This window comes from Watersipora subatra, chromosome 5, assembly GCF_963576615.1.
Source record: "Watersipora subatra chromosome 5, tzWatSuba1.1, whole genome shotgun sequence".
Taxonomy (NCBI): Eukaryota; Metazoa; Bryozoa; class Gymnolaemata; order Cheilostomatida; family Watersiporidae; genus Watersipora; species Watersipora subatra.
The window spans coordinates 61,049,810-61,073,370 of record NC_088712.1 but is presented as its reverse complement, the minus strand read 5'-3'; the positions used below and the strand labels follow the sequence as shown (position 1 = coordinate 61,073,370).

At 35.1% G+C, this 23,561-nt stretch overlaps 1 protein-coding gene across 1 annotated transcript; it reads right to left on the bottom strand.

The window, feature by feature from the left end:
* Window positions 1–3,027: 3,027 nt before the first annotated feature.
* On the bottom strand, window positions 3,028–14,089 carry LOC137396339 (1,5-anhydro-D-fructose reductase-like). The gene is made up of 9 exons (XM_068082568.1): window positions 13,932–14,089; window positions 11,677–11,847; window positions 10,462–10,578; window positions 8,507–8,602; window positions 6,710–6,826; window positions 5,988–6,094; window positions 4,971–5,139; window positions 3,631–3,728; window positions 3,028–3,277 (listed from the first exon to the last, which is right to left on the bottom strand). The coding sequence occupies exons 1-9, from the start codon at window positions 14,004–14,006 to the stop codon at window positions 3,232–3,234; spliced, it is 996 nt and encodes a 331-aa protein (XP_067938669.1). The 5' UTR covers window positions 14,007–14,089; the 3' UTR covers window positions 3,028–3,231.
* Between the last annotated feature and the right edge of the window lie 9,472 nt (window positions 14,090–23,561).

Below are 23,561 nucleotides of genomic sequence, written 5' to 3'. Positions count from 1 at the left end.
CTAGCATTGACTTTAAGGGCAATGGGAGATGAAAGATCTTCTTTTGAATACCATTACAAAGCTTTTGAGCTGAGAAAACGAAAATATGGTGCTGAAGCGTGTCATCCAGAAATAGCGGACAGTCTTACCAATATTGGTATTGCTTATGCAGACCGAAGAGAATATAATTTGTCCTTGGAACACCACAAGCAGTCTCTTGCTATGCTGAAAAAACTGCATGGAAACAAAACCAATCATCCATCTATTGCTCGAAGCTACAATAACCTTGCTGCTGTTTATGGAGATCTTCGTGATTATGAGTCAGCTATGAGCTACTGTCGCAAATCAGTTAGAATGAAAGAAGCAATTTATGGTAAGGAAGCAAAGCATGCTGACCTGTTCCGAAGCTACAAGACTATAGCTGCCATCTCTGCTGCCATGGCCAAATAAAAGCGATCCCTAGGTAAAAGATCATAAAACACTTCACAAGAGGAAACAATAGCAACCTAATTTAGACTTCCTGATTGGTTTCCATCCAACTGCAGTAGTCTTTGACCAAACCCTGTAGGGTGTTAGCTTTCACTTGTACTTTTTTTACTTTTGCGCAGCAGTTATCTAAGATTTTCTTTTCTCTCATCAATTTCACTTTTTTCTACAACTGATTCCAAGTATTCTGACAGTCTGCCAGTCATAAAACTTTCTAGTTCTTGGGGTTCATCAAACTATACAGATTGTGACCTCATCAGTAATCTTTTACCAGTATCCGATGTCAGTCAGTCAATTGTGTGATTATAAAACTGTTCTAGTCTTTTTTCTAGTTCCAACATCTTTTCATAATTTGAATATAATAGTAGAGTGAACAGGTTACTCGCAGTGGCCTTCTAAGTCTGAAGCTTTGGCTGACTACCGATATAATTTATCTTTCTCACTGCAGAAAATAGCCGACAAGCATGTAGAGCGTTATGACCTACTTTCCAAAATCAAAATATTCTGGTTCATCTTCTAACAAGCTGCGCATCATTTTCTATAGGTAGACTTTGGACTCTATTCTATGCATTTTTTGCTCATTTGAGATTCGTTAGTAGAGGTAAATTCAACATAATCAGTCGGTAACCTTTTCTTTTGGTGAAATCATTTGCCATAATCATTTTCAGTACTTTCAGAAAAATATAAACCTGGCTGGATGTAGGTGTACCTATAAACTAAGAGTTACCCTCGACAAGGATGACTTCAAATTTATAATGAGCTCAAAATGAGTTTGAATACTCCAATAACAACACATTTAGTATTCATCAAAAATATGTTGTTCAAATGACAAATGGGCTGCCGTTACCTGCAAGCAGTGTATATTGACAAAGTTTCTTACCACCTATTTAATTATGCATTTTAAAGGCTATACACATGTCTACTGCTATCTAAAACTATACAGCTTCGTCTCAGATCAAAAAAGCTGTTGAATCTTCCACAATTGTAAAGGGTATACAAATTAAATCTGAATACCATATGCATACTCATTGAGCGTACCCCCTACATTCAACCACTATGCATACCCCCTATACAATTGCATTGATTTGACGTTTCATCAGCTTTCTGGAGAGGGTAATAATTTCAGTTTCAATTTTCTGCCTCAAGTTTTTTGTTAGAGTTATCTCCCTTAGCACAGGAGTATTGTAAACTCAGAAGCTTTTCTTGACATTCTGTAGCCAGTTTCAAACTAATGACCTGCGGCTAATTATACTCCAAAGAATTTTCAACTTGCTTTCGAGTTCACATATTAGCAAAGAATTATTTCTGGATTAAAAGACTTTTAAATTAAAACTGGCAAATTCTTCAAAAAAATTAAAACTTCACTTTTGCAAACCATTCAAATTTTAAGATAAAAAGGTATTACTGCTAAAAAAGAATTCAGACGCGCTAAATTGAGATGCTCCAAAGTTGCAAAAGAAAATGGTCAGTAAAGAATATGAAGTGGAACCACAGAACAGAAAAAAAGGCCATCACAGTAGAGACTGCAGCGACAAACAATCGACTCACTTATTCTTTCTTTCTTTATTCTAAAAATTTTAAAATTAGAAACATACAAACAAAAGCTCAAGTAGCTTTTTCTGTACACACCAGGCATTATTTACCGATATTCGTAGGCTTACCACCTTCATCAATGTTTATATTAGTTTACCTAGATCCATATTCCTATACTTGCACAGGCGAGAGTTGTTGTAAAAATTTGTAATCATGATATCAGTATTAGCATTATTTGCTGCTGTTTACTATCGAGTTTATCATCTGTTATCACAAATTATCACCATGTTTCTGCTGTTTATGAGAGAGGACTAACTCTGCAGTTGAATTAGTAATATAATCCTCAAGATTATCTGCCAATCACAGATTACGCTTGATCACTAACTTCCATGCTAGCTGCTATTAACGCGTGTGACACAACAAATTCTTTTCAAATACATATATTCCATAGCAAAACTTCTTGCAATCATTTTTGAGCTGAATGTAGACATATTGTAGGGTGATTTCAGCAGAAGGTATGCTATGTTTGCTAAAAAGTAACCCTTAGTGTAGAAACTAGGTAAATTGAATTGAAGCTAAAACTAACTTCTAATTTCTAGCTGATGGTACCAATAAAGTCTTTCATTACTGTGAATATATCGTATTTATCATTTTTATTTTTTTTGAAAAAATTTCTACAAATTCAATCTAATTTTAGCTCAAATTATTTGTATGTCAGCATAAACCAGTTTGAAATAAAAGATGCCTTGGCTTTACTACCACAAAACAATTATTTTTCAGTATTTTATGTCACTTTTTGTAGCTATAAAAATTGATGCAAAGAATACTAGTCATTTAGTAATATAATTTTGTACCTTTTATTCGATTTTAGTGGTTGACTGTTGCCCTTGTTTTCTTTTTCTTTTGTTTTATTATTGCTGTATTTGAAAAGCAGGTTTTATTTGAAATGTAATTATTGCTAATAAAGCAATACTAGTCATAATATTGGCTGTTTTCATTATTCTACATCTGGTCAACAAATGAAGTTGATTATTTTTTAGTAATTTATTTAGTTTTCAATGACAATTTTGATTACACATTGCAGCTTTGCCTTCTGCAAATGGCATACTATCTTTAGAACTGTCATCAACAAGAAAAAGGCAAGAGTCATGGTGTGCAGAGGCGATCTCGAGTGTACGTAGGTTCTTATGATGGTTCTTATGAGTCATGCTGAAACAGAGTCTGGTCAGGTTGTTAAGAGTCAATCAAGTGCGGCCAGGGGAAGAACGGGTGCGAGAAACTGAAATAAATTGATAAATTTAAGTCAAGTTTTGTTAGTTAAAAAAATTCATGGAGTAGTCCTCCCTTACAAAAGTAGGTTCTCTCTATTGAAGAAATAATGCCACATATTCATGTATTATCTAGCTTTTGTGGAAAGCGACAGTATTTAGTGCAACTGATTAGCTTAGGCGCGTTAGATTATATTGAAATGGGAGTGACAAGTAAAATAATGCATTCTGAGCCAGGGCAGCGGTTGCATCAGGGCAGCGGTTGCATCTGGTTAATTAATCGCTGGTTCTTAAAAGTCAAGTTTATGTGGCAGAAAATTTTCACCAAATATTTATTAAACTAGAGTGTAATGCTGACACTTACTTTTGCTTGCCCAGTGCTTCCACATGAAACATTTGCAGCTCTTTGTTGATTCCTTTAACCATATCTATGTCTTCGCTGTCCAGCTCAAAGTCATATACCTGGTGTAGAAAGAAAAAATCTTTCAACAAATATTACATATAAAGAAGACAAGAATGAACTGACTAATATAGAGTTGTCCTCCAGTTGTTTTATTTCACAAGTCGCTAATCCTTTCTATTGTTGTCCTTGTCTCAAAACATGTCAATTCGCCTTTTAATAATGTAGTAGATTTACTGTGATTTGTCCAGCTAGGCACTAGAATTACTTTCCATCAAAGGTACCTAATGTCTATCCAAGCCCGTATTCCCTGGGGCAGCTGAGTTGCCTCAACTTTTTTAGAAATTTTTAGCGGCTAAGTACAGCCAAACTCGGATAACACCCCCTATAGGATAAAATACCGTTGAAATTTTATCTCGAACACTTGGTTAATTCTAATGTATTTGTTTGGTCCAATCCCACGCAATGATAAACTGCTTTAGATAACTCGACCTCAACATCATTAACTCGAACAGTTATTTGCCCAACGGCTACAGAGACGGTTGTTATCGCTTTAGAATATTACTCTATTTTAAGTCATAGAGATAAACATCAACTTTTAGTGGTTTTTAGGCGTCATTATTATCATCATCAGCAAAATATTCTTATTAATGACTTTAATAAAGGTTTGCAAAAGGTCAAGTTTTACCAAACATCCACTTGGCAATGGCCCATCGAAAGCGTGGAAACCTTTGCATAAACTTAAAATAAACTCAGCAAAATTGATCATTGTTGAAACGCTCAAAAATAAAAAAGCTGTCTTTTTGCTGAGCTTTTTACCTGTGGTCAAGTTTTGCCTATTTTGATCTGAAAACCTCCTGGTAGTCACATCACCTAAAACCAACCAATCTCAAATAATAGAAAATATTTATACTTTCTAATAAATTTTTTTTAAATTTACATGAGAGGCCCGGTTGAGGCTGAGGCCCTACATAAAAGAAACCTGTTGGGGGGCTTACACCGCCCCCTCCAAACCCCCAGATGTTCATAACTAGTCGAGTAACATTTGCCGCCCCAACTTGCAACCAGCGAATACAGGCCTATGTCTATCAGTTTTCATACACAAATGACATCTTGCAAATGGAAAAATGATATTGATGATTTTACGACCAAAATGTTTGCTCAGTTGCTGTCTGAGTTACTTTTAAAATGGTGCATCTTCATCAAGTTTTCCCAGAACAAAAACCAAAATAAATCAAATGACTATTATGTAGCTTTTGTATGTATTCTTATAACAGTCTGTGTACTTTTTACATGTCACATACCTGGAAATTAGACTTAATTCTTGCGGGAGTCACACTCTTAGGCAGCACTATAATACCCCGCTGTAGCAAATTGCGTAGTAAAACCTGGGCTACAGATTTGTTATGTTTAGAAGCAATCTCTTGAAGCACAGGCTCATCCATCAATACTGGTATCTTTCTACCTGCTGTTCTGTAAAAGATTGTAACAACGCTATTTAAAAAAGGGCTTCTTCCGTTCGTGTCATGTACTAAAATACATAGTAGCATCTGCCGGTGTTCAAAGCAGATGCCTATAGCCTGGTTTTTTTTACTATCAAAGCATAAGAAGGCGGTTGGATAAACAGCCATTTCAAATACTTATTATGGTGAAAATCAAATTATAACTGTTAAGAAATCGTACAAAATGATACGCATTTTTAATTGATTTTTGATAGTATTTATTTTAAATTGCTAACAAAGAAAATAATGAATATTCTATACACTAAAACATTGTGTTGTTTGTAATTTTTGTGTTTCAAGTTGTGGCGAATAGTACTGATGCTCTTAACATACCCATAGACTTAACATACGCATAGACTTAACATACGCATAGACTTAACATACGCATAGACTTAACATACGCATAGACTTAGCATACCCATAGACTTAACATACGCATAGATTAATCTAAAAGATTGAAACTTGGTGACATTCAAATACAACCTGTGAACTGTGAAGCAATAGAGGTGTATGCTGATTAGACTAAAACACTATTAAAACATAAATGAAGAACTCTGCAGCAAAATTGTTTTGTTTTTAATTAAGTAACTGTTAATCAAAAATAAGGTAGAGCTAGCCTTGGGACCAAGCTTTAAACATTAAGGTGGGACGATAACTCTAATCAGTGAAGTATAAGAAAGTATGAGGAAGCATTCCAGGTCTACAAACAACAATATAAAAAATATATATACACATATTTATTTTATATATTTATTTTATATATTATATATAATATATATAAACATAAAGAACAGTATAAATTTTTAATTTATTACTTACGGTGGTTTCCCAGGAGATCCAATTGGAGCATAAGCCGCAAAGGAAATTCCTCTTGTTTTGCAAAAATCTAGAAGATCGTATTGAGGAAACCAAGCATGACATTCCATCTGTGGAACATGAATATTCAAACAGTTTTCAACCCTTTGTTTATGATAAACGTACAAATGATGGGTATAGTAAAAAATGTTTTGGGAATTTCCGTGCACTCTTTCATTAAATATCAAAAAATGTCTAACGTGAAATAAGGTACATCCTAAGCATTGCTTGGAGACAAGCACCAATAAACTTGGAGTTGTCCTCTTCATGCTAATACCAGCAATATGTAAATGACTCGGTAATAATGACTTGCAGACAATTCCAAAATAACTTTTGTGGCATAGTCCAACGTTTTGTGCTATGAACTATGTCTTCGATTATTGTAACCTAAAATTATATCTAAGGATCTCGAGCTACAGCTTTTATTCATGTATTTCGCAACTGTCAGCGAGTCCTACTCAACGTGGTTATTATAGCCAATCAGAGTAAAAACTAACATATTTCTCCTGAATTTACCAAGAGTACATGATTAAAACATAGATACCTCCCATATACCTTTGACACATACAGCTATACATAGAGAATCTGCAAATATCTTTTATCTGTCACGTCTACTCTGATGGGATTAGCCTTAGTTCTATCATCATCTTATAGAGTAAACAAGATAGACTAATAATGAGTAAGACCTGTATGTTGGCAGGCTTGATTCTCGCTTGCTCGTAAATTCTCCGTAGCTGTTCTTTGTTGAAGTTGGAAAGTCCTATAGCTTTCACCAACCCGTCATCAACTAGCTTCTCCATCTCCTGTACCATACAATATTATATTGTAACTTCTCTGCTTACACTCACTATGTTTTCATCATGCGGGTGGCATGGATTTGCCTCGAGTTACCTTATGGTAAGTGTTTCATTGGACATTTGCATGGTGCAGATTAACACAGGATTAATGGATTACCACATAATTAGTTCTTCATTTTTTTATCTTTAAAAAATAAAGAATTGTCTACTAGAGGTCTTAGCGACACACTCCTGTCTTGTTTAGCAGTGCACTTTTGAAATAAGAATGACTGATGTACGGAAAATGTTTAAAACAAAATAGTTTGCGCAGCATTTTTTCGCGCACATCGTTCGCGAGCGTGAAACATTTTATATAAGTTTGCGAGTAACAGAACTCACTTGACTCGCAAGTTTTTGTGGTTTCCATCTTCCGGGTGACGCAAACTCGCGGGTTAACTATTCCGTGGAACATCGCAACAATGCCAATAGTTAGATTACAGTTTCACTGCCATAACTACAAGTGTTGCTACTGCTAGCTGTGTAGCATATTCTTCGTACGTTCACCAAGCGTCTGTGTCTAATTTGGATAAAATTCAAACCTTTGCTATAATAAGAACCATATCTGTCTGTTTGTCTGAAGCTAGGGTTAGAGGTTGTGGTAAAATATTGCTAAAATGAAATTCAAATTAGTGACATTCAAATTGATAAACTAACCCTCTAGCATCTGCACCAATCCAACCCTTTCTACTAATTCAGAATAATTGTACGGATGGCACATCTGACAATCTCCACAGGACACTAGACTACTAACTCTACTAGAGTACTACCTGCAGTTGCTATCAAGCTAGTTATAATAAAAAGTGCAGTCGGTGCGACGATACCTGCTATTAGTTTGCCAAAAGTATATGAATAATTGTTTGGGCTAGTACCTTAAAAGTTATTTAATTTTCAAGTACAGGCCAGCGTCAAATTCAGGACCAAGAGGCTCATTTGGCCCACGGTGTAATTATAACTGGCTAACAAACTGAATGTCATCAGTTAGAGTCCGGTAACGTACAATCCTTTATTCTAGCCTCCAACCAAATATGGTTCAAACGTAAACATTTACAACAGCATTTGCCAAACATCCCATAAAAATGGCAAAATTGAGGCAAACACTGAAAATTAGGACTTCAAACAAGGTAAGGTTTAGACTACATGTTTGCAGAGTTAGCTGGAAAACCTTGTGATTAGTATTTTCTTCTTTGAAACAAATTTAGCCAACTTGTGCTGAAAGACAAAATATAAGCTACTGGTGACTTCTTGAGTAACATTGACTTATTTGATTTAATTTTTATGCTATGGAGATTTTTATTAAGAAAATTTTCTTTTGTAATTGTTAAAAATTTAAGATTACTGATCGAGCCATAAAAATATTGCTTTATTTATCTGATCATATTGGAATATATTTGTTAGGTTTTCGTAGCTTCAATTTGGTTCACTTGGGCTATATATCGTCATTTTACAATTTTCAATAAACATTTGCTTAGTCCGGCACTCGGCTTGTAGAAAAACTATTTACTTGATCATTCATTTAACTTTGACACCCTAGTGTGCAGTAAAATTCTTAAAAAATTTCCTACCTACCACAGGTATCCTGCGCTCTAGTGCTGCCTAAAGCAGTACACCGTTAGCATGGCTTCTGCTACAAACAAAAAGGTTTCTTACTCTCCAAGTGTCGAGAGGATCGATGAAAGCTGTTTTGCAAGCTCCATTAGCATACATCGGCAGCAGTGGTGAAGGGGAGTCCTTCGGTATGGTGTCCTGGAAAATAGGGTTTATTAGTTAGTGTATTTACTGAAATGGATCATCAGTACTAACAAGTGAAGGTTACAGGTATCATCTAGTCATAGTCAATAGTAGATCATCAGTACTAACAAGTGAAGGTTACAGGTATCGTCTAGTCATAGTCAATAGTAGATCATCAGTGCTAACAAGTGAAGGTTACAGGTATCGTTGAGTCATAGTCAATAGTAGATCATCAGTACTAACAAGTCAAGGTTACAGGTATCGTCTAGTAATAGTCAATAGTAGATCATCAGTACTAACAAGTGAAGGTTACAGGTATCGTCTAGTAATAGTCAATAGTAGATCATCAGTACTAACAAGTGAAGGTTACAGGTATCATCGAGTCATAGTCAATAGTAGACCATCAGTACTAACAAGTGAAGGTTACAGGTATCGTCTAATAATAGTCAATAGTAGATCATCAGTACTAACAAGTGAAGGTTACAGGTATCGTCTAGTCATAGTCAATAATAGATCATCAGTACTAACAAGTGAAGGTTACAGGTATCGTCGAGTCATAGTCAATAGTAGACCATCAGTACTAACAAGTGAAGGTTACAGGTATCGTCTAGTCATAGTCAATAATAGATCATCAGTACTAACAAGTGAAGGTTACAGGTATCGTCGAGTCATAGTCAATAGTAGACCATCAGTACTAACAAGTGAAGGTTACAGGTATCGTCTAGTAATAGTCAATAGTAGACCATCAGTACTAACAAGTGAAGGTTACAGGTATCGTCTAGTCATAGTCAATAATAGATCATCAGTACTAACAAGTGAAGGTTACAGGTATCGTCGAGTCATAGTCAATAGTAGACCATCAGTACTAACAAGTGAAGGTTACAGGTATCGTCTAGTCATAGTCAATAATAGATCATCAGTACTAACAAGTGAAGGTTACAGGTATCGTCGAGTCATAGTCAATAGTAGACCATCAGTACTAACAAGTGAAGGTTACAGGTATCGTCTAGTAATAGTCAATAGTAGACCATCAGTACTAACAAGTGAAGGTTACAGGTATCGTCTAGTCATTATGAAGAAAAATCTATTAGCAAATGCTTATTGCTGAGCTTTCACTTTTATTTAAATCTTTAAGATAAAGCAGCAGTATTAGCCTCTTTTTATCAGTTAATATTTTATTAAGTTACTAGCTGGGCTCCAGGCGTTGCCCGGGTATTGAAAATCAGCTTATAAACAATAAGAGGTAATAAGAGTTGCCTGCCACTTGTAATTAGCCTGGCACATTACCAAAGGATAATTTGAGTAAGCTTACTAATAAGAGCTACCATTTCCCATGACGTTACACCATCCCTTTGCGTCATTGACCGAAAGGGCAGCATATTTGCTCCCATATATCAACATATATCGCCTAGTAAATCTATCAAGCTTGTGTGGTTTAGTTAGTAAGGAGGTCGGACTGGTGAACGGGAGGTTCTGAGATCAAATCTTCTGCTTTACGGATTCTTTATTCTAGGATATGAAAATTGCTATAGCTGGACATATGCAAACTTTGAGAAATATATATAGATTAGGATTATGTTTAGATTATTCGGTTCTTTATATGTGGTCTTAGAATGTTTAATTTTATAAATTGTTTTTGAAATAAGACAATTAATTATCTATATTATTTTTAAAAGTATTATTTCTGTTGCTTGAGCTGTGAAGTCAGTTAAAGTGTGCTCTTTAAAAAATGTACAAACAAACAAAAGGTTTAAAATACAAACGAGACCAAGAGACGATATGAAATCGTTTATAAAGGTTTACTGATAGTAACAGACAACCTAGCATTACCAGATGTAAAAAACTAAAAGAGTGAAGATGATTTCCCTGCTTACCACGAGTGCTACAGGGAAGTGGATTAGATAGAGGTCAATGTAGTCTGTCTTCAGCTTTTCTAATGAAGTAAGAGTTTCTTTCCTGACATTCTCCGGAGCCATTCCAGTCATCCACAGCTAAAAGTAAAAACTTTGTATAGCTTTTTTGTAGCTACTCTAAGGAGTTCTTATATTTCTAGCATCAGCCATTGAGGTCTTCACATTAAAGATCAACTTGCACAAAAGTTCAGTAAGTTACCTCAGAAAGTATCGGTATTTCTCTATCATTTGCGATTGTTTTTTATGTTTGAGGTGATCTGACTGTCAGGATGTTTTAAGACTAAAATCGACAAAACTTGGGCACGATGAAAATGCTCAGAACAAACGAGAATGCGATTATGACATCTATCCTTCGTTTTTTTACGTCATCACCCTGTTTGCACATGTGCTTGTCCACGAAAAGGCCGCCATCTTTGTAGAAAACGATCGTCATTCTCTTGATTAATAGTATTTTTCAGTGTTGTTTTGATACTAAAATTAAAAAAATTTGCAAACAAAAGCATTGTTTGCAATAATTAATTGGAGAAGCTTTGTGTTTTTAACGGTAAAAGTTGTCCATAAAGATGGCAGACAACGATAGCATGAGGTCACAAAAAACGAAGGATAGTGGCAAAGAGACCGAAAGAATAGAGACATGTATAGCGACTCAACTACCGCACTATAGCTGATATGAACTATAGCAATGATAGCAAATAGTGACATTAATTTGCGCATTTTGTTTCTGGGCGTTTCAAATTCGACTACATTTTGTCAATTTTAATCTTGAAACATCTTGTCAGTCAGACCACTTCAAACATCAAAAACAGTTGCAAATCATAAAAAGTACCCATACTTTCTGATGCTATTCACTAAAGCTTTGTGTAAGATCATCTTTAAGGGAGTATTTAGAGCTTGGTAAGATCGGGTAGTCGTACAGATCTCTCATTATCGGCTAACACAATCACCAACACGATGACTCAGCAGACGATAACTAGCGGATAGCTTTCAAAAATTTAAAACTCAAACTATACCTACTATACGTTCCCTTACAAAACTTTAACATTTACTGAACTACCTTTAGCAGGTACTTCAGCTATGCCTATAATTAGAACAGGTCTATAAAACATAAAATGAAACTTTTGAAAATTTAGAATAGATAGAAGGCCGATCTATCATACAACCTTGCACAACACTAACCTTTGTTGTAATAAACATCTCATCTCGTGTAATCTTCCCTTCTGTAATTAGCTCTTGGAGTACTGATCCAATATCAGCCTCGTTTTGATATGCCTTTGCTGTGTCGATGTGTCGGTAGCCTTCTTCAATTGCGACCCTCACTGCATTCTTGACTTCTTCCGAGTTCGTTGACTGAAATACACATCAGCAGCTGCATAGATTATAAACTGCCCGCTGTGAACAAACTGACAAACCCCGGAGTTTCAAAATAAACACACAAAATCTTCGTCGCTTCTCTCAGAAAGTATCGGTAATTCTTATCATTTGCATTTTTTTTATGTTTCAGGAGGTCTGACTGTCAGGATATTTTTAAATCGAAGTTTCATCGAGTAACATCGATAAAACTTGATTGCGATTAAATACATGCTAAATGATGTCATTAGTCGATATCGAATATTGGGTTCAATTTAAAACGTTATTCTGCCAGTTTTTGTGCAGTCATAGACCTCATAATTGCACTTTCGATTGATCTAAGTGCTTTAGTCGCGATCAAGTTTAATCTTGAAACATCCTGCCAAGCAAATGACCTCAAACATTAAAAAAAATCGCAAATGATAAAAAAGGCCGATACTATCTGATAAAATCTACAAAAATCTTGTGCAGTTCATCTTTAAATAAACTTCTAAATTGTTGCCAATAAATCTAGACACCAGTAAGCAGTTCTCAGTGATGATAATCAAACATGTGACATCTGACAGCAAGTGGGTCAAACATGTAAGTAGATTGCATCAGCTTTTTTGACCATGAATGAGTCAAATGTATGTTTTAAACAGGTTGTTTGATCATTAAAAAGTGAACGCTTTTTAATAGACTATGAGATGGCTGCTAAACATCCCTGTCTGTGATTGGTTAAGACAAAAGCGATTCAAGGAAGTTGCTCTATTCAATTTAAAATAGAGATGATATGACCTTATTTATAAAGGTTTAATGGTAGTTACAGACAACCTAGCATTATACCATGAATGAATGTAAAAAACTAACAGAGCAAAGACGATTGACCTCCTTACCACTAATGCCACAGGGAAGAACTAATTTCGAAATGCCCAAATCACTGGGTGCCTTGAAATGTTCTGACATAACTTATATCTTGACTATTGTATACAGAAAAAATGAGAGAAGCTGACAAGGTGCAGACTTTTTAGAAATCAGTTCTTATAAGTCCTTGGTGTAGAGGGGACATACATATAGTGCAAAGTTGTGATGCATTAGAACTGTACTTCGTCATTGCTGAACAGTAATCAGTAACTTCGCAGTGCATTACAACTTTCTAAGGTAGACACTTACTGCTACTGCAACTGTGCTCCTACTGTAAATTTCATGACGTATTATCTGAAACCCAACAATCCATGCATACTGCAAATGTGTATTCTTTAAACCTTGAACCGGCTTGTGTACTGCCACTGAGCATTACTATAAATTTGATGCTGCAGATCAACTGACACAGCTGACTTTCAAAGCGCCTGTTCAGTATTGTACAAAATTGTCAGATGCAGTGTTAGTATGTTTAGCTAACCCATGAACGTGCACTCGACTCCCATATCATTTTGGAATAGGAAGGCTGGCATTAACGCTATTCTAACGAAATTGGGGTCTTTATATTGTGCTCCCAGTAACGTTATATATTAAAACCATAAATATATTCTCATTTCAACTATACCCATATGACATGCTGATTGTGATAATTTTATTTGTCCATCCAAACTCAAGCCAGAGCAGCAATCATATTTAGCAACCGTGTTGTGTTTGCATGAGAGGTAACTCAATACTTGAGTCTGGGATGAGTTTTCACAAGTGTGTACAGTGTAATGCACAAGCTCTGATAGAAATATGTACTAGCAACACTCCGGCTGCATCTAGAACTGCATATTGTGCAGTCGGTAATACCTTGACTGCACCGATAGTGATTATTGAAAATAGTTGTAGCCTACTGCATGTATACTGCATACTGCGCAGTAGTAAAAGTACGCAATACATTTACATTGCACTGCTAATGCAATTACAAAGATACCCAGGTAAAAGATTACTGCAGCGGTAATGCATTTTAATCAATGTGTATGCTTATCAATGTATAACTATGATTTTTTCATAAAGATCCCAACTCAGATAGAGCGGGAAATCTGCAGTTCTGTAATTCTCTTTAAAATGAAAACATTTAGACTAGCAAAGACCGTACCTCAAATATTCTTATTATAAGATGATGAAAGTGTAATTCATACCTGCCACGTTCCAAGGCCAACAGTCGGCATTCGTCTGCCGTTTAACAGCCTTACTGACTTAGGCACCGCGGTCATACTTGCAGCCAACTTTGAGCGTGAGTGTGGGTCCGCGTCTCTTGAAGGGTAACTTTTGATTAACTGTATAAATATGAGTGTAACAGCCCTGCCCCCAAGAACAAACAGAGGTTTAACTGGTTTGGCTTTTAAAAGATAAGATAAGGCAGTTTCAACACAAGTCTTTCAAAACACTGATCGTTTAGACAAGCATACGGACAGCCAGAGAGAGTTGTGGTCGTCAATTGAATCTTATGAACTGTCAATCTGATTGTAGCAATGCTAGATATTTGGGTCATTCGCTACAACGAAGTACTCCGATCAAGTCTGCTAGGTTGAAATAAGGAGAGCGCAGATAATGAACAAATTTAAGAGTTGTTTGAAAACATTCTAGATCACACTGAACACCAAACTTACCCCACTTGTGTTTAGTTTTTTCTGATTTGCACACAACAGCTTCTGAATAAGGAAATGTTTCAAGCATACTCTACGGACAGTAACAAACTAGACTAGCAATGAATGATTGGCATTGAATAGCAAAGTTTCACTGAGCGAATGTGCATCTACATGTACCTCCACTTTCAAAATATTAAGCATATCATAGAAACACATTTACTGCAGAATAGGGTTCACAATAGTTATTGCTTTAGTCCTTTGAGAATTGGCAAACTTGGAGTTGTCCTCTAAACGCAGCTTCTAGCAGTATGTAGGCGTCACGCGAGCAAATCTTTTAATAAAAAACCTTTATCGCATTCTAAGCACATTTTTAATGGATGAGTATTTAATTATCACAGCCAGAAATATAATGAAAATATTCATAAAAATCTTCAGCCACTTATTTTAGTGACACATCACCATGCATCTACGTATCTACTGCCTACGGATTCTATTTAACACGATTACCTGATTCCATGTGCACCGAAACCACGATAACTGTTAGTTTCCTGAAATCATGCAGGCTATGCAATTGAAACCTAAATGCCTCACGATTGCCCAATTCTTCACTCTCATGCATCGGTAATCCAAACATGCCTTAAAGGATATTTTGCCTAGCCTGTGATCCTGTCTTTACTTCAGGCGGTGTGCTATCACTTGCTTCACTGGTTGATAAGAGGCTCACCTATTTACAATATAAAGTTTGAAAAAGAATAGATCTTGGGACCAAGGGTTTATGACAATGTTATTGTTGGCAGCACTTGTTAAGATTTTGTAAGAAGGACTAAGTTGAAAAACAATATTTTAGTTTTTTGAAATTTAGCTGTGATCCTAAATATCAAAGTTTCAAAAAATTAATACCGATGAAAATGTCTGTTTGTGTAGTATTTCTAGCCTTCCTAATGAAGGGAAGGGAAAGGAGAGAGGTGTCTGCTATGGATTCACATCCTCACGCTATAATAGACTAGCCAATGCCGAGATTTAAATTACTTTGGTTTTTGTACCTGCAACTTGTTTAGAGTGCACAATCAGAAAGTATCTTACACTGCTCTTGCTTATATCTAAACATTATAAAAAGCAGCGTTAAAATTGTTATGTTTTATAATATGTCCAAAAAACGAGCTCAAACATTTGAAAAAAATGTGATTTTTTTTAATTTTTGTATGTCCCACGAACATGACGATAGCTCAATCCTTCGTTTTTTTGTGACGCCGTTCTATCGTGGTCGGCCATCTTTGTAGACAACTTTTATCGTTAAAAACACAAAGCTTCTGCAATGAAATTTTGAAAACGATGCTTTTGTTTGCAATTTTCTTATTATAGTATCAAAACAGCACCAAAAAATACTTTTAAATAAAAGAATAACGATCGTTTTCTACAAATATGGCAGCTTTTTCATGAACCAGCGCATGTGCAAACGGCTTGATGGCATCAAAAATGATGGATTATTTTAATCGTTTGCTAAATACAGTTATATGAGCTGTCACTAGTAGTAATTGTTTGCTAAATACAGTTATATGAACTGTCACTAGTAGTAACTGTTTGCTAAATACAGTTATATGAACTGTCACTAGTAGTAATTGTTTGCTAAATACAGTTATATGAACTGTCACTAGTAGTAATTGTTTGCTAAATACAGTTATATGAACTGTCACTAGTAGTAATTGTTTGCTAAATACAGTTATATGAACTGTCACTAGCAGTAATTGTTTGCTAAATACAGTTATATGAACTGTCACTAGTAGTAATTGTTTGCTAAATACAGTTATATGAACTGTCACTAGTAGTAACTGTTTGCTAAATACAGTTATATGAACTGTCACTAGCAGTAATTGTTTGCTAAATACAGTTATATGAATTGTCACTAGTAGTAATTCTAAAAATAGAATACTGATCAAATTCAAAATTGAAATCAGCTTAAATAATGAAATTCAATCACTTAAAAATCTGTAAAAATCTCCCCAGCAAAATTAAATGACGGCTAATTTTTTCATGTCATCTCACTTTTTTGCTACCAGTTGAAGCAAATGTATGAATAGCTGATTGATTTCAACAGCAATTGGAGATATTAGCGGTTAAAGAAAATGGCATTAGCACTGGACAAATGGACTTCAAGTGGTAAGTGATAGCAGAGTTGTGATAGCTTGGCAAAAGGGAGATGTAATGCAAAGGCAGAATGCTAAGAAATATCCAAACATGAAATTCAAATTACATGAAGCCGCAAGATTCACCTAGTAAAGACAAATGTTTCATCATTTAGTAAAAAGATGTTTTGTTTGCAGCCAAAGCCAAATTGTCAGCACATCTAATAGTTAGAAAGATAAGCCAGACCATTAACCTGAATGCATTGTTGAAGAGAAAAAGAATTTTCAACAGTGTCAGTATGTACTCTCTTCATGAGATTGGCTAAGATTGGCTATTGTACACTCATTCACTGGCTAGTTGGCAACTAACTACTTGTGTTTACAAATATATCAAGGATCAAGCAACATCAGTTTTACGATTAGTCTGGGAGCAGCTGCGCACCAGGTTCTACTCACCAAAGGACATTCAACAAATCATACCATTCCACTCTTCTTAGCCGTTCGCTAGATGATTCTGTAAGTCATGTGAGGTTGTGACATGACTCTCAGGAGGAGACAACTATCAAGCGCAACATGTCTTAAAAAAAATGTTAGTAGCTTATTTTCTATTGTTTTTTTATATATTTTGGTTCTGTTATACAGTCTCATACAATTTTTCATCTATATCATTCCAAGGCAACTAGTTTTGAGTGTAGTTGGTAAAAAATGTGGCTGTTCTAGTTGTTGCTGTATATCTATACGTACTGTACATAAGCATATAGATATCCATAACAGCTACACCCGTTCTGTGCATCAATGTAAGCTGTAGATATACATAAAAGCTATAACTGTTCTGTATATTTATATCTTTATGCAGATTTGACACAGGTTTCAATTCAGTAGATGGGCCTATACCTTAAATTTTCCCAGAATGGATAATATACGCTGTAAGGGCATCTACTGTATGTAGGGATGTCTACTGTATGTAAAGGTGTCTACTGTATGTAGGCGCATCTATTGTATGTAAAGGCGTCTACTGTATATGTAAATAGTTCCAAACTAGTAACTATTTCAAATCTTTTTGTCTGCCTGCTTGGAAACCAAAAATACTATTAGTAGCTATTATATTATATCTGTAATGATGAACAAAACAATTATTTACTGTCTATTTGGTAACTTCCTTTTCTTGTCACGTTGAGCTACAGACCAGTACCAGAACAGAAAAATTAATTTAAACCTGCACATTCCATGGTCATTTTAAAATGTTAAACCACTTCGGTGGTATCATAAGTTAGCTTGGTTACCGAATATTTTACGAGTGCTCTTGTCCGCACGTTTCACATGGCTACTAGTTCACATGTTTCAGAGGTGCACTTATGTATGCATTTCATTGGGGCACTTGTGCACATGTATCATAGGTGTACTTATTTTTATGCGTCTTAGAGGCATGTTTCACTGAGCACTTGTCAACAGGTTTCACAGGAGTACCTGTGTACTTGTTTCACAAGGGCACTTGCCTACACATTTCACAAAGACACCTGTCTACATGTTTCACATAGACTTTTGTCTACTAGTTTCACTGGGGCTATTTTGTTCACATGTTTTATAGAGGCACTTGTACACATGTTTCACAGGGGTACCTGTTGTGAAAAAATGAGGCATAGACTCTCCTCAAATATTAACCAGAGTGACAAAAAACCGAAAAAACAACAAGTCGGCGTAGAGAGAGTAGAGATTATTCCAGAACTTTCAGTTCAAGCTAAAAAAGAAAGTGTCGATAATGACAAGACTGAAGGAACTGAAGAAACAAAAAATATGCAATCAGAGAAATCTAAAGCTCGACGAAAAAATTTCAAAAATTACGTAGACAAACAAAACTCATACAAACCAAGTGAGCAGGACCCATTTTGGAAAAAAGTGAAACAGCAACGAATGCGCAGCCTGAAGGCTGCATGTACTCGTAAGTACTTTGAACTTCACTATTTTCTGCTGCAATTTTCAGTAATATTGAAGGCTTCAAAACTTGTCATGTTTTAAGATGCACTGTTCGGTTAGCTACACTAAGGCAATAAGGAAAAGATTTATTAGGCATACCTTGGCTCAAGGAACTGACGAACAGTTATGAGAAATTCTATAAAACAAACACTCTACCTTTTAGTGGCTAAACTTTTTAGCTGTCTCGTCAACAATTTAGGTAATTGGAGAAGAATAAATGATAATGGTGAATTGAAGTTAAATCTGTTTAATTTTCCTCATTTTGGTTTATGATACCGTTTTATTCTATCGCAAGGTAAGATTTCAATAGTGTAATGTATTTTGTTTAGCTTCAGCAAAGGCCTCTCCATGGACGAAAGCTGAAACCAACGAACTGTAAGTATAAAATAAATAGAGGTAAAATCGTACATCAGAATTTTTGGGTGACAAACAACGAAATAAAGTTGGCAAAAACTGGTTAAAAATCGCTTCATGACTTATAGCCGTATAGTTAGGTAAGTTTGCTAAGTAAACCAGATACGATAGATTGAAAAATCTATTAGTTAAATGCAAATTTTAATAAGTTTATAAAATAATAGCCGCTTCTTGCTTGAATTTTCATATAATTTTTTATTATACTAAAATCGACTATCGATTTGCGTCTATTCATCCGTCATCTGAGCAAGATTTTATTGAAATGCTGTCAAAGATGAACTAACACAAAATTTTAGTAGATTTTATTAGAAAGTATTAATATTGTTCTATTATTTGTTATTGTTTTAAGTGTTTGAGCTAATCTGATTGCCAGCATGTTTTAACATTAAAATCCGTAAGACTTTATCGCAATTAAAACAAGCAAAAAAAAATGTGCAAAATGACATCACTAGCTGTTATCAATGCGATAGTTGATATTATCTATTGCGTTCCAGTCGTAGCGTTACGTGTCTCTATTCTGTCAGTCTATTTGCAGCTATAGTCATCAAAATTGCATTTTTGCTTCATCTGAGCATTTTAACCCCAATCAAATTTTATCGATATTAATCTTGAAACATCCTGACGACAGGGCAACCTCAAACATTAAAAACAATCAAAAAAGATAAAAAATATCAATATTTTATAACGAAATCAACTAAAATTTTGCGTAAGTTTATTTTTAAGTACACATTTTGTTTGTCGACTTCAATTAACCTCAAAAACTTTGTGATTTCAAATCCACAAATTGAAGGGCTGACAAAACTTTTCAAAAATTCTGAAGTACAAGAAACACCCACCCGCAAAAAGCAATAAACATCCTGTCAGCCAATAATCATTCATGTCTCAAGATTTATCATAGTCTAGTTTGAATATTTCATTCAATGTTTAATTCTTGTTCTTATGCTTTTGCCCAACTTAGAGTCAGTCTAATAAAAGGAAAAACATTTATGCTGTGTATAGTTCCAAAGAAACTGACAGAGTAGATAAATGAGAATAGAGACAATTTGAACACATTAGCCAATACCAACTATAGCAACAATACCAACTATAGCAACAATACCAACTATAGCAACAATACCAACTATAGCAAAAATACCAACTATAGCAACAATAGCAACAATACCAACTATAGCAACAATACCAACTATAGCAACAATACCAACTATAGCAAAAATACCAACTATAGCAAAAATACCAACTATAGCAACAATAGCAACAATACCAACTATAGCAACAATAGCAACAATACCAACTATAGCAAAAATACCAACTATAGCAACAATACCAACTATAGCAAAAATACCAACTATAGCAACAATAGCAACAATACCAACTATAACAACAATACCAACTATAGCAACAATACCAACTATAGCAACAATAGCCACTAGTCAAGTCATTTTGCACATACATGTATTTTTCTTAGCTTTTTAACAGTGATAAAATTTTTGTGGATTTTAACCTTGAAATGTCCTGGTAGTCAGAATGTCTCAAAGATAAAAAAAACTATCGCCAATGATAAAAACATACCAATACTTTCTGATAAAACCAACTCCAATTTGTTCAAAAATGCCAAACAATTTTTCTTAATAGGGGCACCGCTTGAGAATTTTTTATGCATTTTCTTGGAAGCTACGCATAACCAAGCATTGAAAAATATTTATCATTAAATGGAGTACTCAATAGGAAATCACTTAGAGATATGCATCCATAAACTTGGTGACATAAATCGATGACTCGCCAATGAGTTCTGTAAAACATTATAAAAACACAAAGAACTTATTTGTAATAAAGTAAATGTTTGGTTATTATAGCCTACAATCATAAAAAATTTTATAAAACACTTAGGCTATGTCTTTTAATGACGAAGGAACCCACAAGTGGGGCTTTTCCATTGTCGATGAACCATGCCCAATCAGATTATCGTGTATCTTTGTGTATCCCCATCAAACCAAAGGCTATAAAAACTATTATTACAACTATTACTCTGGCTATGAGAGATCATCAGGTGTAATAAGTATGTGTACAATTATTCCTCCTTGTATCAAGGTGGTCAAGTGGCGCAGTTGCTAGCTCGCCTGTCTGAGAATCGGATTATCAGGGTTTCATTCCTGTACAGAGCAATCTTCTTTCCCAACCTCTTAGCATGGCTTTGGGCGAACAAAAGGATGGACAAACAGACACAGCTCTTATTATAAAGTTTCTGCAATGAGAATTTGAGCTTCATGAGTACACTAATTGTATTACACAATTATGTACCGCAATTGTGGTACACAACTGTGTACCTCCTATGCATGAAGAGTTCAGAAGCGGCCTAGCTGAATGGTGAAAAAATTTAAAAAATCATGGTTTCTGGCTTTGCAGATCGGGCGCAGCACCTTCAAATACCAAAGTGCACTGGAATGAGTTGTCTGCATTTTGCACTTTTAGTGCAGCTAAGCAATGTACCTGAAACTGAAGCCGTTGTAGTTTTTTGTAGTACTTAAATTAATTTTATTAAAACGGAATAAAATAAAACTAATATGAACCTAATATTTATTTTCAAGCAATGGAATAAAGATAAATATCCAAATAATTAAACAAAACGACAATGTGCCCATATAAATTTATATATATTACTAATAAGATTTGTTTTTATGTTAGACATTGGTTATTGTGAACAAAGATTTTTTAGAAAAACCAAGTGATAACATTGCGTTGCCTAAAACATTATATTGTAGGTAGGGTATGCCTACCTACAATATAATGTTATATAAACCTATCGGTATGTAGACGCTAGAGTCAGTAGGTAATAACAGTAGGGAATCAGCAATAAGCAAAAGGTAGTGCATAGCAGGTTGTTGGTAGGTAAAGTTAGTAGGTAATAGGCTACATACTGTATCTGTAACATGTATTTTTGAGTTGGTAATTAGCCTGCCTTCCTGCTCAAATGTAAGGGTGTCAAGAATTATAACTTTCTAAGAAGAAAAAGGCTAAGGAAACTAAAATTCTAAGCCCCATTTTTGTCAAGTTATTCAGAGTTTGCGGTGAAGAATTGCGTCTCCAATAGAATGATGGTCAGTTTTTAAGAATTAAGAACGAGTGATTTTATGCTGTCGGCGAGCAGCTCAAGGCTCAGCTTTATTTTTACCTTTCCAGCTCTACTACTAAATTCACTGCAAACAGCATAAAACATTCGTTTCACATTTTCACAATTTCCGTTCACATTTTCTTTTTACAATTTCCTTTCACAATCTCTTTTAACAATTTCAAGGCGGTGTTGTGAAATTTCACAACACCGCCTCACACCAATAGGAGTGACTGAGCTGTTTGCCACAAAGCTATTATTTGTGGGTCTACAGACCTACTACTAGTAACATCTGCTGCCTATCAAAATGCTTGTCTAAAATTAAAGATTTTTGAAGTCAGGCATCTTCTTTGAACTCGCTGCCTGCCATGACCTACCCAATGACCTTGCTAAATGTTTAAGGAGAGCGAATGTGAAGGACCTAGCCACAGTTTGGAAATATAAAGTACGAGAGCTCATACTGGAAATACCAGAGGAAGGTAGGAAATATCGAGAATGCAAGCACCTGCTTTTATTTATGTACAATGTCGTGAAGTTATCTATGTAATTTTATCCATATAAAAAGGACTGACAACTCTTCACTATTGTATATCACTCTGTAAAGGGTATCAAATTACAAAAAACAATTGAAACTGAAGTTATTGTGGTTTTTAGTGGTTTGGCTGTTAAACCCACTATGTTTGCATACATCATTGTTTTTATGTATTATCAATTTGTTACTAATAATTAATACATATAATAATATTATATGTTCAAATGAACATAGCCCACAATAGTTGGTTAGATTATGTTCCAAATCTATCTGGGATATCAGCATAGTCAGTCAACCTTATGAAGCTGAACAAGTGAAAATTTGTACAATTGGCTGTTTGGTTGGAACAGGAAGTACACCTAAACAGTGAAAGAATAGTTAGTAAAACTTATTTCTGAAGTAATTTCCAGCCTAAGTGTAAAATTTACCGCATTTGGCATTACTTTTCCTTCTCTTGGAGAGTCTATTATACACAAGGCTTTGTCCTTGTACTAGTAATGCCAGTAGTACATGCATGAAATATCTCACTTACAATATAGTTCTATTGTTTACAGCTCTATGACCATTTGCATGCGTATACTTGTATGACTCAGTCGAACGCACTGAATGATATGTTTTGTTAAATTGTCCTGAAGTGAAAGCATAAATTGGTGGCTACATGAAGTTCACACTAACTTGGTTTAACTAATTCTCACATTTGGATGACATATTATTAGCATACAATATTTACATGATTTTTTCATTGATGATCGAACTAATTCTGACCCAGACAAGTGGACGACAAGAAATGGTATATATGTAGCTAGTTTTTGACCTGAGTGGTCAGTCTTTATAACTTTGGTTGATTCTGCTGAGACCAGTGGTTCAGTTTAGTCACCACTTACCAGTGAACACAGCAGTATGCTGAGAGCTGCTACCCATTGTAGAATATTCTGTTGCTAGTTCTATACAATTCTGATCCCAGCCTAAATAGTAGGCCACCCTGGCATCTCCCAGCCATGCCACCAGCCCGTGTACCACATAATTTCCAC

Bases quoted from the DNA above. Each gene is read 5' to 3' on its own strand.
- LOC137396339 (XM_068082568.1), bottom strand. From the start codon at position 14,006: ATGACCGCGGTGCCTAAGTCAGTAAGGCTGTTAAACGGCAGACGAATG. The intron at 6,827-8,506 runs GTAAGAAACCTT...TGTATGGTACAG, and splicing joins ATCCTCTCGACACTTGGAGA to GAGATGGAGAAGCTAGTTGA. The intron at 3,278-3,630 runs GTAAGTGTCAGC...AATTTATTTCAG, and splicing joins GAAGCACTGGGCAAGCAAAA to TTTCTCGCACCCGTTCTTCC.